Source organism: Cantharellus anzutake, assembly GCF_015039405.1.
Source record: "Cantharellus anzutake strain C23 chromosome Unknown EI90scaffold_7, whole genome shotgun sequence".
NCBI classification, from domain to species: Eukaryota; Fungi; Basidiomycota; class Agaricomycetes; order Cantharellales; family Hydnaceae; genus Cantharellus; species Cantharellus anzutake.
In genome coordinates this window covers 1,764,829-1,779,696 of record NW_024066957.1, presented here as the reverse complement: position 1 = coordinate 1,779,696, position 14,868 = coordinate 1,764,829, and the positions used below count along the sequence as shown (strand labels likewise).

The 14,868-nt window shown below is 48.6% G+C and overlaps 8 protein-coding genes across 8 annotated transcripts; 4 read left to right on the top strand and 4 right to left on the bottom strand.

Moving 5' to 3' along the window:
- Positions 1-44: 44 nt before the first annotated feature.
- On the top strand, positions 45-3,035 carry EI90DRAFT_3040772 (armadillo-type protein). Its single transcript, XM_039059040.1, has 12 exons — positions 45-345; positions 398-551; positions 598-682; positions 739-813; positions 870-1,208; positions 1,259-1,349; positions 1,404-1,676; positions 1,738-1,817; positions 1,869-1,952; positions 2,009-2,187; positions 2,250-2,466; positions 2,519-3,035. The coding sequence occupies exons 1-12, from the start codon at positions 84-86 to the stop codon at positions 2,822-2,824; spliced, it is 2,145 nt and encodes a 714-aa protein (XP_038921068.1). The 5' UTR covers positions 45-83; the 3' UTR covers positions 2,825-3,035.
- Positions 3,036-3,165: 130 nt separating this feature from the next.
- On the top strand, positions 3,166-4,287 carry EI90DRAFT_3118270 (uncharacterized protein; the record flags this gene model as incomplete). Its single annotated transcript, XM_039063085.1, has 6 exons — positions 3,166-3,256; positions 3,342-3,580; positions 3,640-3,792; positions 3,851-3,991; positions 4,053-4,121; positions 4,174-4,287. The coding sequence occupies 6 exons, from the start codon at positions 3,166-3,168 to the stop codon at positions 4,285-4,287; spliced, it is 807 nt and encodes a 268-aa protein (XP_038921067.1).
- Positions 4,288-4,877: 590 nt separating this feature from the next.
- Positions 4,878-6,993, bottom strand: EI90DRAFT_2908558 (cytochrome P450 monooxygenase CYP63; the record flags this gene model as incomplete). The annotated part of the gene is made up of 9 exons (XM_039054333.1): positions 4,878-4,916; positions 4,990-5,147; positions 5,212-5,239; positions 5,308-5,615; positions 5,675-5,843; positions 5,904-6,412; positions 6,471-6,556; positions 6,607-6,798; positions 6,857-6,993. 9 exons carry the CDS (start codon positions 6,991-6,993, stop codon positions 4,878-4,880), a joined length of 1,626 nt encoding a protein of 541 aa, XP_038921066.1.
- Positions 6,994-7,344: 351 nt separating this feature from the next.
- EI90DRAFT_3040762 (uncharacterized protein) lies at positions 7,345-7,760 on the top strand. The gene has a single exon (XM_039059039.1). The coding sequence runs from the start codon at positions 7,418-7,420 to the stop codon at positions 7,646-7,648; it is 231 nt and encodes a 76-aa protein (XP_038921065.1). The 5' UTR covers positions 7,345-7,417; the 3' UTR covers positions 7,649-7,760.
- Positions 7,557-8,045, bottom strand: EI90DRAFT_3040761 (uncharacterized protein). Its single transcript, XM_039059038.1, has 2 exons — positions 7,866-8,045; positions 7,557-7,805 (listed from the first exon to the last, which is right to left on the bottom strand). The coding sequence occupies exons 1-2, from the start codon at positions 7,949-7,951 to the stop codon at positions 7,730-7,732; spliced, it is 162 nt and encodes a 53-aa protein (XP_038921064.1). The 5' UTR covers positions 7,952-8,045; the 3' UTR covers positions 7,557-7,729.
- Positions 8,046-8,226: 181 nt separating this feature from the next.
- EI90DRAFT_3040759 (uncharacterized protein) lies at positions 8,227-8,808 on the bottom strand. Its single transcript, XM_039059037.1, has one exon. It carries the CDS (start codon positions 8,731-8,733, stop codon positions 8,371-8,373), a length of 363 nt encoding a protein of 120 aa, XP_038921063.1. The 5' UTR covers positions 8,734-8,808; the 3' UTR covers positions 8,227-8,370.
- Positions 8,809-8,880: 72 nt separating this feature from the next.
- Positions 8,881-9,314, bottom strand: EI90DRAFT_3040755 (uncharacterized protein; the record flags this gene model as incomplete). The annotated part of the gene is made up of 3 exons (XM_039059036.1): positions 9,252-9,314; positions 9,143-9,231; positions 8,881-9,101 (listed from the first exon to the last, which is right to left on the bottom strand). Coding segments are annotated over exons 1-3 (362 nt in total), but the record flags the coding sequence as incomplete, so codon positions are not given.
- An 885-nt stretch (positions 9,315-10,199) lies between these two features.
- On the top strand, positions 10,200-11,777 carry EI90DRAFT_2908180 (uncharacterized protein; the record flags this gene model as incomplete). Its single annotated transcript, XM_039054314.1, has 2 exons — positions 10,200-10,893; positions 10,951-11,777. 2 exons carry the CDS (start codon positions 10,200-10,202, stop codon positions 11,775-11,777), a joined length of 1,521 nt encoding a protein of 506 aa, XP_038921061.1.
- Between the last annotated feature and the right edge of the window lie 3,091 nt (positions 11,778-14,868).

Below are 14,868 nucleotides of genomic sequence, written 5' to 3'. Positions count from 1 at the left end.
GGCTCATGCTTGTTGCCATTTTAGGAAGCTCGTTGGGCCACAACGCTCAATTCAATTACTGTATCCTTCTGCCAAAGTTCACAATGCCTAAAGAGCTTCGTAAAAGGGGGAAGAAGAAACTAAAGCAACAGGATCAGGATCACAGTGGGGAAACCCGTGGCCCTACGTCGTTCAGCGAAACCCAAGCAGAGCCTGGCCAAACGACCCAAGCAGATCCTGATGCACCCTTCGGCATCGTAGAACCTAACCTCAAATCGTACATCTATACCATTGAGGCGCAATTAAGAGAATGGAATAATGGAGAAGCTACTTACGAATATTCGGATACCATGAGGCCCCTTGAAGGTATGTTTTGGCACGGTTCCTCTTCTGTTGCTGTCACTCATATCATGTCAAGAGCGTACGGCATTCATAACCTCAGTCCTCGCGGAAATTTCTGGGAAGGAGCCCCAGTTAGCCACGGACCCTCGTTGTTCCGCTGTTCTCGAACGTCTCTGTTACTCTATGGATGACCTCGCACGTCGGACCTTCATGGAACGGCTCGCTGATTCGTAAGGGGCTTCTCTGTTGTTAAGCACTATTCTGATACACTCCCAGCTGGGTGCAACTTTCCAAGCACCGATTTGCATCTCATGTGTGTCAAACTGCTCTTGAATTAGCTTGTCACACCGTCAGCCGTGAGGTGTGTTAGCTAGAGCTTTCTTGAGAAGGGATGCTGACTGTAATCTAATCGACCAGCATAGTGGTAAATTTGCAATGTTTGCGTTCTCGGAGCAGAAAAGCATGACGGACATCATCCTTGACGCGGCCAAGGTAATGGAGGTATGATTCTAGCGCCGCAAAATTCGCTGATACTCCCATCTGCGTAGGAATTGATAGATCCCCTTTGTGAACTCATGATGGACCAGTTTGCCTCACATGTCATTCGCGCTATGTTAAAAGTATTGGATCCGTCGTCGTGCGTTGGGGGTGATGCCAAGTCAAGCCACAATTCATACAGTCGATCAAAGAAAAGCGAGGCGTTTAGACAGCGTCAGGGATCAATGATGTCAGTCTTTCATCGTCGGGAGGAGACATCGTCGCCGTATCAGGTGCCAAATTCGTTTGGTGAAATGGCAGGGAGATACGGGGAGACGCTTCGCCAGAGTTTAGGGAATAACGAAGTCCGTGCCATGGTGATAAATCCTGTTGCGAGCCCAATTCTGCAGGTATGAACGAATGAGCCTCTAATTGCATTAATTTGTGACTCTGCAGACAGATGCTTTTAGCTATCGAGTCAAAACGTGGAGAATCCGAAGTTCCTGGCTCCCTCATGGACCGTGTTCTCGTGGGGATGGTCACTCGACTACGTTAGTGCGCCAATCGATATTTTGTTGGAAAATTTCCCTCAAGCCCTGTAACAGTCAACCAGGACCGTACCATAATTCGGGAAGACTATATAGAAGCCTTACTCAAGGATGCCACTTCCTCGCATCTGATGGAAGTCCTAGTCGAGATCTCACCCCCACAAATCTTCCATCAGATTTGGGCGACGTACTTTGTTGGTCGTCTTGGACAATACATTACTCATCCTATTGTCAACTTCGTCGTTGCAAAGGCGGTCTCTCGCATCGACAACGAGGATCACCTGCGCGGTCTACTAGCAGAAGCCAAAGGCGGCTGGGCAAGGTCTATATGTACGTCTCAGACCAACACAAATATACTTCTGACTGACTTAAAAGTTGGAATTCTCAATAGCTTTAGGCCGCATTGGTACAATCCGAGCGCTCGTAGAGAGATCCACCAGTCTCGGTGTATTGGAAGAAAAAATCATCGAGGCAAGTCAATGACCGGACACTATTGTCTACATACCTTGATTTTGTATCCAGACGATCATTTCATCCTTCGGCATCACGAAGGAGGATGATCAGCAATTCATCATACCTTGCATTTTGCACCTGAAGACCCTGGAGGTGTGTTCTTCGAATTCTTCAAATTCAACGATGAGTCATTGCTAACTCCGGTTAAGGCATATCATGCAAGCCAAGCTTCCCAAAACCAACCAGAAAATGAGCCCTCTGGTTTGGAACAGCCTCCGCAGCGTAAGGAGGGAAGGCCCAATGACTCGAAGTTCTCCACTCAAGGTGCACTCCTGCTTCAGTCCATGCTCCGTGTACACGCTCCTTTTAATGCTAGTGTCTTGGAAAGGTGTGGCGGCTGACTTGGGCTTGGGAAACGTGGTTTTCTAACGTCGATCACATTCACTAAAGCTTACGGATGCAGTCTGCCGATGTGATAATAGAAATAGCACACGACCCAACAGGATCTCGAGTGCTGGACGTCGTGCTGGAGGCACCGAGAGTCCCATACCCCGCCAGAAGAAATTTCATAATGAGTCTCCTGGGCAAATACCATATACTCATTGATGATAGACTTGGTAGTCGGGTTGCCGATAGATGCTGGGACGCATCCGATGCACGTCTCAAGGTTCGTCGGTCGAGTGATCTTACCGGCCTATCCTCTAAGCGCAAATCCTCAGAGAAAAATCGCGGAGTCTCTCATTCCTCATGAATACTTCCTTGCACAGTCGATCTATGGGAGACACTTTGCTAAAAAGATCCGCATTACCCTATTCCAACGGAACAAATCGTTATGGGTTTCTCAACAGAGTTTGGGTCCACCTAGAGGGACTTCCCAACAATTGTTTACAGACGAGTCTACTGCCCAAGACCACAGAGAAGACCAACAAGAAGTTGGACTCGGCTCACCGAAGAAGCGGAAGCGCATGGACGAAATAGACGAAATCTTTTCGACAGTGAAAAGGCAACCGAAAAATGGCTCATAGGTGCAAACCAAGGAGGAGGGGCTGTTCTGATGAAGTGATCACCAAACCCAGGGTTCTTCCAGGAAAATCAGGCAGCCAAATGACGTTTCTTGTTTCTGTCTTACACTGTAATCCAATCACTGTTCCTGTTCTCGATTCTTTGCTTGTCCACGATGCCAGCCATGCATGGCGCCATCAATTTACTTTTTTGGAAGATCTTTTCGGCCTTCGGAAATACCCTTCTCAGATAAGGACCCGAAACTAATTCAAAAATTTGAAATATTTTTTGGATCCGCCTGGATTTACTCCCTTCTTCGTAACCACCTCAAAGGTTTTTCTCAACATCCAAGCGTGCTTGAACCATGTCAAAGATTGGAAAGCGCTCCAAGGTGGAAGAGGATGATGCACAGTTCACTGATGAACAGATTGAGGCTCTGGAGGCTAACCAGAAGGGTGAGCTCGTGGCCCTGGCCGCCACGAACATAACCTTCGTTCAAGCCCGTCAATCACTAACTGCGTCTATGTACTCGATCCCCAGAGCTCGAGCGCGTGGAGCTGGCGCTAGAGCGTCAAACATTTCTTCGATTGGACAAATATTACGAGAAGCGCCGGTCAACCTTGAAGGCCATTCCCAACTTCTGGCGGACCGCCATACGAAACCATATCCTTTTGTCAGAGGCGACTTCGCTCCTCGATGACCAGAAGGCTCTCTCCTTCCTCGAGGACATCAATGTCGTGCGTGACCCCAGGGAACATCGCGCATTTACCATTGAGTTCGTGAGTTGGGGCGCTTTGGAGCTGCCCTCGAGAATACAGAACTTATCGCCAAAACACAGTACTTTGCGGCAAACCCGTTCTTTACTGAATCTGTTCTCAAAAAAGAATACAAGCTCACCCCCTCCAGCGATGCTGCTGCCAATCAGCCAGATGAGGATGGGATCTCGGATGCGATTCTTAACTTCGACTTGAAGCGGGATACCGAGCCATCGGTGAGTCAATATGCAATTAATTCACGATGCTTTGGTTTTACGCATATGCATCCATCAGACGATCAAAATCGGTTGGAAGGAGCCTGACAAGACTTTGACCCAGTTATATCCACGAGTCACGGACCCAGATGATGAGGAGTCTGTGGAAGACCACGGTTCTTTCTTCAACGTTTTTGAGCACCCTGACGCTGATGGCGAAGTAAGTTTTCCCCTTTAAGTCAACGTTTGTGATGTGATTCGATCTTACCAATCGCGTTCAGATCGCAAACGCCATCGCGTTTGACCTCTATCCCACTGCAATTGATTACTTTTTCAACCGTGGGGAGAACGTAAGTGGCGATGCGATGCTGATCATCAATAAAACTGATTCTTGTGCCACAGAGCCTCGGTGCCTTGGGTATGGAATCAGACTCAGATGAGGAGGAAGATGGGTCAGATGAGGAGGACATTGATCTGGAGAAGCCTAAAAAGAAAGCTAAGAAGGCTAGGCACTAGACGTTTGTTCGCCTTCGCTTGTTCACACAGTCTCGTCTATTTACGCCTTAATTTGTCTTATCTTTTCTCTTTGCGTCTGGTCCTTGTCAAACTGTCATAAATAAAAACCTACCGTGATCTATCGAACGTTCTGTCCTGCTCTTACGTTTTGGAGTCCACTGGTGTGGGACTTTGAATTGAAGCGTGATGATCGGAACGATCCCCGTTCACATTTCAGGCTGTACAGAGCAGCATTTGTTTCTGGGATAATATTGCTATCTAGATGTAATCTTCAGCTCCGGATCTGGCGGCACTAGTCTACCTTAATGGATATATTGCATAATGGGCCACGTATGCCACCAACACTTCTAACGACCGTCAGCTTCCAAGAATCGGGCTATGCCTCAGATATACGCACTAGCACTAGCGCTATGTCCGTCGATCGAGCTGTAATGATTTGCTTTTCAAACGTTGGACATTGCCCAAGGGATCTGAGCGCCGCCGAAGAGATACACCGAATCCTACGTAGCTACATGCGAGGTATGTAGGTCTACCAGTACACATATATTTCAGATTTAGATATTACTTTTTGCCACAACGCAAATGCCACGTTAGTTCACGGGCAGGCCCATTTTGACCCATAGTCCTCCCTGCCAAATGGGAGCAAGAAGTTAGCACCTGGCACCAGACCAATTGGACAAGGAAAAAAAAAAGGAATCAAACCTTGGAGAACATTGTCACGGCACTTTGAACCCACACCTGCTCCACAGCTTTCCTTCCTCCGGCATTCTTCCAGACTCCCGGTGGGCAGGAGCCAATCGGTGCATCCTCCTTTTGACGTAGCGTGAACGTATCAAACGTTTGAAGAACACGTATGATCACTATTGGGAATGCAAAGAAGCATGTCATGAGGAACAAGGCAAGAATGTTAGTATCTCGACCCACTAAAGCTAGCCTCATTGTAAGCAAAGTTCTAGAAATAAGGAGACCGGTATTAGTAAGCTGCTCTATTCCCGCATCGAACGATCACGCTTCACACACTTGGCCAAGACAGATTCGGGGGCCCGCACTGAAGGGCAGAAACATGAAAGGATCCGACGCCGTCTTCTGGACCTTGTCCTTGTCAATCCAACGCTCGGGGTTAAACTCATTGGCATCCTTGCCCCATAGGTCCTCTCGGCGGTGCGCGAAGAGAGGGAACATGTTGATTCTTGTTCCCCCCGGCGGAACATAAATTGGCTTTCCACCCGTGTAGCTGTCTCCGGGTATAAGTGAGGCCACCTTCGACGCACGGGCACTATACGGTACAGGGGGGTACAGGCGAAGAGTCTCATTGAGGACTGCGCGCACTGAAGGGGTAATGTCTATCCAACGACGAATCACGGGAGATAAGTCGAAGGCAGCTTACGATACCTCATATTCCGGATATGCTCAAAGGTGGGCGATCCTTCAGGAATATGCTCCAGGACTTCGTTCCGAAGCTTGAGAGCGACATCGGGATATAAGCAAAACATATACATGACAAAGGTCAAGAGCGAGGCGGTTGTGTCCCGTGCGGCAAGGAGCATATTGATAAGCTAAGACGATGTTCAGCAAGGCAACTCATTGAACAAGTCCAGGGAGTAAAGTGGACTCACCTCATAGCGGATCAATCTAACATCGTTCGTAGCATCTGCTAAGTGGTCAACAAGGTTCCCATCATCTATGCCGCATTCCTTTTCTCCCCTCGCCGCCTTCTTCTGAAGAGCCCCAATAACTAATGGTTCAACAAATGCATCGATAACGGCATTATGCTCTTCGGAATGATCCTTGAAGAATTCCCTAGCAGCCCAACAATAGTTCCATCGATCCCGGACAGCCATCACGACTTGCAACTGTTCAAATGAACCCACGAATCCACCATAATCACCCTCAGCACGTGAGCCTTTCATGCCAAGAGCGGCCTTGCCTGGAATCGGCAGCGGGGAGTCCAAAGTATTGAGGGAGTCGGTTCCAAACAGAAATCCGCCCGCGGCATCAAGGGTGAAACGCCCGAATATGTCTTGCACGTCGATGGACAGCCCTGTCTGAGCCCGGGCCCGAAGATGTAAGAGGACCTTATCGGTGTATCGATGAAAATTATCAAAATCGCGAATACGTTCACGAACTGCATATTCGAGAATTGTGTGATAAGCGATCATCCCTGTCGCCTGCAAACAACCCACCGAAGAAAGGACGTGACATTGCTCTGTGCGCCTTCGCTTCAGTCCCATCCGACCCAAAAATGCCGTCTCCAAACAAACCATACGCCCTGACATACAGATATATTATCATAATCGATATGATCTGTACGGGACTCACGACACCTTCGCCTCTGTCCCCCTATCGAAGTTATCAAAACCTGTTGCGAGCACGGTCTTCATTACGTGATGATTTCTCGTTGCATAGACGTCTTGCCATAACAACCCTAGGTTGACGGTGTCACAACCGTAAGTGTCAAGGTATGTTTTTATGTTCTCGAGGACATATCCCCGTTCGAAAGTATTCACGGAGCTGAGTTGAACGTGAATCTCACCGTGGCTGCACCCAGCGAGAGGGGAACCACACTGACTCAAAGACAAGGTCGATATTCCCTATCCATTTCCCCTTTATCCGTGGAGGTAGAACGGCACCCATTTTTGCAGCATTCCTTGCATTCTTGAACTGATTCCACTGAAACTTAGCGATCCAATATCCAAGGCAGACCATGGTTCCGCATGACCCGTGGAAGAGCAGGTTGGTTGTGAAGGCAGGAGGGTAAATGAAGCGCAAGAGAGCCCAAGCAATGAACGCTGGAGGTGCGAAGAGATCAACCAGAAAGATGAGGAAGTGAAGTCGATAGAAGCTGTTGATTGCTACGGGTGTCATGGAATGCTGCATAGCTCAAGTGGTGTAAGGTTACGGGGTACGGAGATCAAGCTCGGATGGATCGTCGGGCCCAGGCCTCTAGTATTGAAATGAATAAATATTTTGCAGGGTTCCCATTTGAAGTGCCCTTCTGACGGTTATGGAATATAACAATATAACAATAAATTCGGAGTTTGGATCCCGGTGAGAATCACCTGACTTCTGCCTTCATGAGGGATCGACGCAATCATGGCGTCCGTGAATCGCGTCTGGGATTTAATACTTAATGATATTGGCATGGTCTCAAGCAGTTGCTCTACTTTGGGCTAGAGTCAAGTTTTCATGTTTTAGGGCCACAGTTATTCTTCGGTGGTTAACTTCGTGGTACGGGACCTTCTGGAGGTTCCCCAGAGCATATCTCCCCACTGTTTCTGGCCCACGATTGGCATCTCTCAAAGCGACGTACTGCACTCAGCCCATACATCATCTGGATGTGAGGAGGCGAAGGTGGTCTTGATTGTTGGGATGTCCAAATAGTAACCTTTCATTTTGTGGACTCGTGTTTCGTCTGTTGTCACGGTGTGTCTGTTCACATAGCTCACAAATATGAAACGAATTCCGTCCGTAAACGCTGGTGTCTGTTCTTTAGCATATCATTGGCACCGTAATTCCCGCTGCCAAAACAGTTAGACTGTCAGAGTTTGAGCAGACGGATTCCATCACATGGTACTCACTTCACAGCCCATGCATCTCGCGATTTTCCTTTACCCTTGTCATCCTCATTGGGGGGAGAGCAATCCATCTTTGAGTCTTTGCCCATAGAAAAGAATGGATCAGTGACGCACAGTCTGGTGAAGGTGTCTGCGTTTCTGTGGTCTTCATCTTCGTCTTGGGTGGGATTGTAGGTGAGTCAATAGATTGTGTCTCATCCGGCGACTGGGTGGGTGTTCTTCTGCCATTGTCTGCTGTCTGGAACGCATTCCGTGTGTTCGTTCAAGTCTGATTATGTGGTCTTCTGCATTTGTGGGCTGTTCAATAGGGATTTGCACGTTTGCATTACTGCTCTCGCATTCCGTATGTAATGATGTTCATGTGGTACAATCGATTGACATTATTGGCACGCAGTTATTGTGAGAACATATTCAGAACATCTCTAACGGCTGTTTCACCAGCACCCCTTGGTGTACATACTGCAAGTGATCAAGAGTGATCAGTCAAAAGTGACTGATATGATCATTGTCATGTGAAGTACGCATAGAAGAACAAGAACAGAGAAGGGACTGCTGATCGGTAAGTGACAGCACAGTAAAAATGTGGTGGGAATCGAGACGAGTGTATGTTTGCTGAGCGTGGTTGGGTGACTTGTGCGTGGGCGAAGGCGTAACGGATAGCGTGGCGACGGCCCCGACAGGAAGTCGAAGCCTCTTGATTTGAAGCGAGCCGGTAGATACAAAAAACCCCCCCAAAAAAGGAGGCGATGGGGCAGGTGGAGGGTAACGATGAAGACAAGTGAGAGTAGCAGCAGAGAAGCGCCAACAAAAGAGAAGAAGTCAAGTTACAAAAACAAGGCATGAGCCGAAAAGAGAAAGACACCGTAAACATCCGGGATCCAACTCGCAAAGGGTAACCAAGGCTAACTGCCTTATCCAATGCAAGACCGAATATTCAACGCCAACCAACCACCCTAACCAAAACTAATAAGAGAATTAGTTAGAAATATACGTCAGAGTTGTAGAAAAAGAAATAAACTCCAGCGTGCGCGGACGCAAGAGAGATAAAAGATTGTAGAGCAACAGCGTGCAGCGGACGCGAGAGGTGGACGCGAGAGGTGGTGGCTGAGAAGCCAAAGCGTACCGCGGACGCAGAAGAGAAGGCACGGAGGCCGAAGCGCTCAGCGGGCGCGCATAAAAGAAAGAAGGCACGGAGGCCGAAGCGTACAGCGGACGCGTGTAAAGAGAAAGAAAATAAACCTACGTACCGATCAAGCAGCAGAAATCAGAAATAAGGACACAATTTCATACCAGACAACTAAGAAAAACTGAACATCGCGGATGAACAGTCTAAAGACATAAAGCAATGAATATTGCGTACAGACGAGGACTTGACCTAGCAAAGGGCACGGCGGATACCCAGAAGAAAACTGAGGCGCTGAGGCCGGCGCACATAAGTCATATTTAATCTCGTGCCTCCATTAAATTTAAAATGTTCACAGTACTCCGGGCACATGTTATATCAGTGAGATATCAGAAGGAGAAGAGTGGCGGGTTATGCCGCGTCAGGCGGCATTTCACGAGACTAATCACGGGTTAGCAGTCTGCCAGCTGACCTCAGGTTTCCGCCTCTGTTTGCCAATGGCTGGGAAACCTGGCTGCGCCCAGTCGGGACCGATTTGGCATTCACATGCCTTCCCTCGCTAATCACGGATTTCTCGTGATTTCTCGCGCAACTTAGCCTGAATGGGTCAAAGCATGCTGCATCAGACGTATGCTGAAGGTTTCGGTTCTGCCGCGTCAGGCGCAGTTATTGTTTATTCTGGATATTTAACCTCTGCTCCACTTTTGAGCTGTCGTGTTGGGTTGACCGTTTTTGGGGACGAGTAATAGGTGATCGGACTAAACAACATTGGGGCATTCCGATCCGACACGCAATCAACTGAACGGCTGTTGCACAATAATCCAACTACCCGCTTTGCACGCAATTCTCTTGCACTCCCACCACTTTGAAATCATGACAGCTGAAGTAAAATATCTACTTTGGTGCCATTCTGAAGCCCATCAAGATGTTTTCTCTATATCCATCTCACCGAGCGCACCTGTCGATGTCCTGAAGATTCTGATTCAGGAAAGGTTCAAGCATACTATTTTTAAATATGTCGACTCCCCATACCTCATTCTCCGGAAGGTAGGCTACAGCATTATCGTCAACATCCTCTCACATCTTTCAGGTCCTCAGAGCCGTGCCTCTATACCCTGTACCCACCATTGACCAGTCTGACTTGCTCCTCCTGGATAACCCTGCACAGCCCCTCGTGAGGATATGGGAGGTGGAACCTTCTCGTGAATTCCTGCATGTACAAGTCGCTGGTAACTAGAGAATATTGCTTTTTCTTAGTTAACCTGATCTTGGTTGTTGCAGTGTCTCCGTTTTCTCCCTTCCTTCGCAAGCGACCCCATGATATTGACTATCTCTATGCAGCCTCACGTTCAAAACTCGCTAAAACTTCGCCTTCCGAGCTGGGAAAGCTCAATAACTACATGTCACTGCAGGAAAAACCTGCTGAAAGAATCTTGGATGATCGCCCTACATCCGACTTGATCCCCCCTATTTCCCTCCTCTACAAAGGCTTTGGTCACTTCCTGGATGTCTCTTGCGGCCGCGAGGTTAGACCTCACTTGAGTAAGGAGCAACAGGACCTGAAAGGGGCTGTCGATTCTTTCGCGAAACAAATGACTCAAATTTACGACGATGAGGATAGCAGGAAGATGGATGGTTTACACGGCCTAAACAACATTTTGCTTTGTGGGAGTGATAAAAGACTTATGGTGGCCTCCATTGGTAGTGTTCGCACAGACGGTCACTTTGATGGACCACTCGAAGCAGCACTGTGCATAGTCGAATTCAAAAATGATCTCGTCGAGATCAGCGCTATTCCTGCAGTCGAGCTTACTTCCTACGTTGCCCACTCGCACGCGTTGGCTATGGGACGTTTCGGCGGAGTATTTAGGAATTGGAGGGTGCCGTGCCTTGGTTTGACGGTTGTTGGTAAGTTGAATATCTCTGGATCTTCAGATGAGTCTGACATGATATACATCTTACGAGGTCCATATGTCACGTTCTACGCTATCATCTTCCTTCAGCAGTGGCGTGTCGTCCCTCTCACCCCCGCTTTGTCGTGCGTTGCAACTGCATGCGAAGGTGCCGACCGACGCGCTCTATATGCAGCTTTTGCAGGTACCCTGCGTCTATTAAGCTGCATAGATGAAGATGCAAAACGCTTCGCCGACACACCGCCCACGATCGAGCTTGCAGATCCAATGTTCCCCTATATTTCGACGGTGCGCAAGCATGAGAGAACGGACGAGGAAATCCAATTTCGGATTATTCGGCGCCACCCCCCCGAATCAGACTATCGCCTCCTGTACATTGCTGAAACAATTCCCGATAGGAATCAAATCTTCCTGAAGTTCACACGTAGTTACTCGATCCCACTGCATGTGTTTTGTGCCTCACGTGGACACGCACCAGCCATTGTCGGGTCCCAGTCTCTACCAGGAGGTTGGTTGGTTATTGCCATGGAGTACCTTTCGTCATCTGTACCACCATCCGATTCACCGAACTTGACCCTTTTCTGCGATCAGTGGATAGCTGACTTGCAAGCGCTCATGCAAGCATTTCATGACGACGGCCTGGTTCATGGAGACCTACGAGAGCCAAACATCCTTTGCGATGGAGAAAAGCTGATGTTAATCGACTTTGATTGGGGTGGAAAACTCGGTCAGGCATGTTATCCGGACGCACCGCTCTGTTCCGAGTTGACAGATGGGCGAACTCACACTGACCTCATGATTACGAAGGATGATGATGTGCGGGTCTTGCAGAACACGCTCAAAAAACTTGAAGGAAAAAAGACACTGAGGCGAAGGTGATATGATCTTGATTGTTGGGATGTCTAAATAGTAGCCTTTCGTCTATTGTCACGGTTTGTTCTCATGGCTCATGAGTATGAAACGGATTCCGTCCAACGCTGATGTGTGTTCTTTAGCGTGTGGTTGGCACCGTAATCTTACGTTAGTTAACAATCTCATACCATGGGTTGACTCGGTGGCTTTTCTGAAGGCTCTCCATCAATGAATGCTTTCTATCGATATGTGTGGGGGTACAACCTGCACTGGAACTGCAGGGCTAAGAAGGCCTAATGTCCCCTCGCTGTGAGGATCCCAACCCAAATCGGCACATTGGCTCTGTTGCGCCTGACAGCCCGTAGAGGTGTTTAGTAAATTACATAAAAAGCCGAGATTCCTGGTGTAGGAGTATATTGGCAGCACCTAGATTGCCGAGATCGGAAATGTATCCAGTGGATGCGCTAAGAAACGGGAGCAAGTTTAGGGATGCACATACAATATCCCGATTGCATTAAGTTCGGGTCGTTCTGGAATACCGCTGGTTGAGTGGCAGGTGCACAACAGATGGATTACCGTTCACATGGAAAGACTCGGTTTGGCAAGCATAATTCCATTTTCACTTTGGCGTCACATTGCTCACAACATCTGTGGTTGTCTGGGTACTTCCAGAGCTATATATTGGACTGGCCTCTTTTGATGCGCCCAAGCTACGCGAAATGAACGTTCGACGGGATGGGGTACAAGACAATGTTCTGGTCGTATCGTTGATTCGTTTACGCAACAGCCATCCATGATGCGAGACTCTACAGGGGGTGATTCCTTCGCCCCCGGGCTGGATAATTCAAGTGCTGCGATTAAACTCGAGGATGAATCTTAGTGCTTCCAGGACATACGCATGCATCTCATATGAACGTTAGGACTATGGTGCTGTTGCGGCGCTTCAATAGAACGAAGTTGGCGATGATGATGACATGCAGTGAAATCTACTCGTCTTGCTTACGATCCCATGGAGGTGACAGTCAGGACCTTCAGTGTATAAAGGGGTGGGGTTTGACGACTCCGTGCGGTAGGAGTGGCGTGACAAGCCTGTGACTCGCCAATGGCCTATGATAGGATGTTGGTCCAAAGCGACCGACGCAGCGAACTGAACTGGTCATCACTCGATAGGCAACGTACGGAACCGAAAAAACCCGGTCCGACAGCTGCGAGCTCCGTATCGGGAGGAAATGGCAGTAGGGAATTCTGAATACTGTACTATAACGGGGTGATGAGTTCAAGATATGATATACGAAGCTAACATACGTAATCAATGATCAGTGAAACGAATTGATACTAATAGGCTCAAGGTCTTTCTCACTTACCACACATCCAGCCAGTCCTTCACACCTTAAACATATGCTGAGGCAACTTCACTCTAGCTGACAACGAGTCCAGAGTCCCAAGCATCCCGTGACATTGGGTTTCTTCATGAGTAGTCGTGTTCGAGCATACCACGAGACCTAAGGCATCGCGTTGTTCAGAGGCCAAACAGGAATTCACACCTTACCCCTAGAGACTGGAAGAGATAGGCGGGTCAGCTCAGGCTCACATATACACATCGGATACTAGGTCCAGATTATGGGTTATAACTGCACTCCAGTTGATATGGGCGAGACGACCTTTTAATATTCCACGAAGTACGGAACAACAAGGAAGGCAGTGGAGAATTCAACAAAAAAGAGTTGGAGGGATATGAGATCTCTTGCAGCCAAGTCCCCTTGTGCGCAGCAGTAGATGACGCAAATGCAAAGCAGATGGTCTTCTCACGGCCGCATCGTGAAGAAGGCTACATGACGAGATAGCGACAAGATGAATGACTCTTATCTCCGTGTTCTTTTGCGAAGCGGCCGAAGAGACAATGCCTTGCAACGACCATCAGCTATGCTGTGATACGGGCATAGATAATTATTCTCACTCTATTTGGCCGTTTTGTGAGGGGCCGATTTCGGCTGTCCCCCTGCGCTCACCCAGGACCACTGAAGATGCATGTCAGAAACCAATACCCTGAATAGAGGAGTTAAGCGGACCTTGCAAGGTCCGGGTGTCTCAACGCTGTCCGCCAACATCGAGGCCTCGACAACCGTGCGCCTTGTCACCCGGATCTGCAGCGGCACACGCTGAGGCTACTCCAAACATCAGGACATTTTGCAAGTAGGATCGAATGCATACGCACTTGGGAGGAAAGAGGATCGTGCCTCACGACGTTGGAGGGCTCGCAACGATTCGCCATCGCTGATTGCAATGTTGAACGGATGAGAGGGGAAATGCCGGATGTGAAGAAATCGGGAAAATCACCCCGCTGTCATCATGAACGTGCGTGACCCTCACATAATGCTTCACAGCTGGGATTTCCGTGGCGGGGCAATGGGGTGGTATCTTTTCTCAGTGAGCTCATATTTTGTCCACTGCCACAAAGGATCCCGTGGGTATTCCCTCTCGTAAACTTGGGCTTCAATTCCTCTATCCTAGCTTAGCTTGCAGGTATGCCGCCTCTTGCTTGCAAATTGTTTCTAGGCCTCCGATTCTCGCCTGAGTCTAATGCTGAGCTGAAGTATTGCCTACTGCCGAGCAGAGCAACGGCCCGGGACGCGATCCCTACCTCGCATGCTCTCGCAGCACCCCTTGTCGATGTTCATCTTGACGCCCTAACTGTGAGGGGTGATTCACTTTATCACTTTGGGGTGCTGAACAGTACGGTTCAGGGCGACCCAAGCTACCACAAAATTCGAGCCCCAGAGATACTATCTACGTAGCCTTTTTGTGTTTTGAGACTCTATTAGGAATGATTACAAAGGGATAGACTATAGACTATAATTTCGCAGCTGGAGGCAGTTCTGTGTCGTGGATCCATTCAGTGGCGGTATCTTTTCTTAGGCGCTCATATTTCGCCTGCTGTCACCAAGAACTCTGTTACCTATGGCCATTCCTTCCGGCAAACTTTGATGTGCATGTTTTTTTTGGCTTGTCGCTAGCGCTGTGGATCTGTAGATTACCCAATGAACGCCGGGCCTGAAACGCGGATTTGTAGTTGGCTCTGGGATGCAGTCCAAATGGCCAACCGCCAATACGGTTGTCG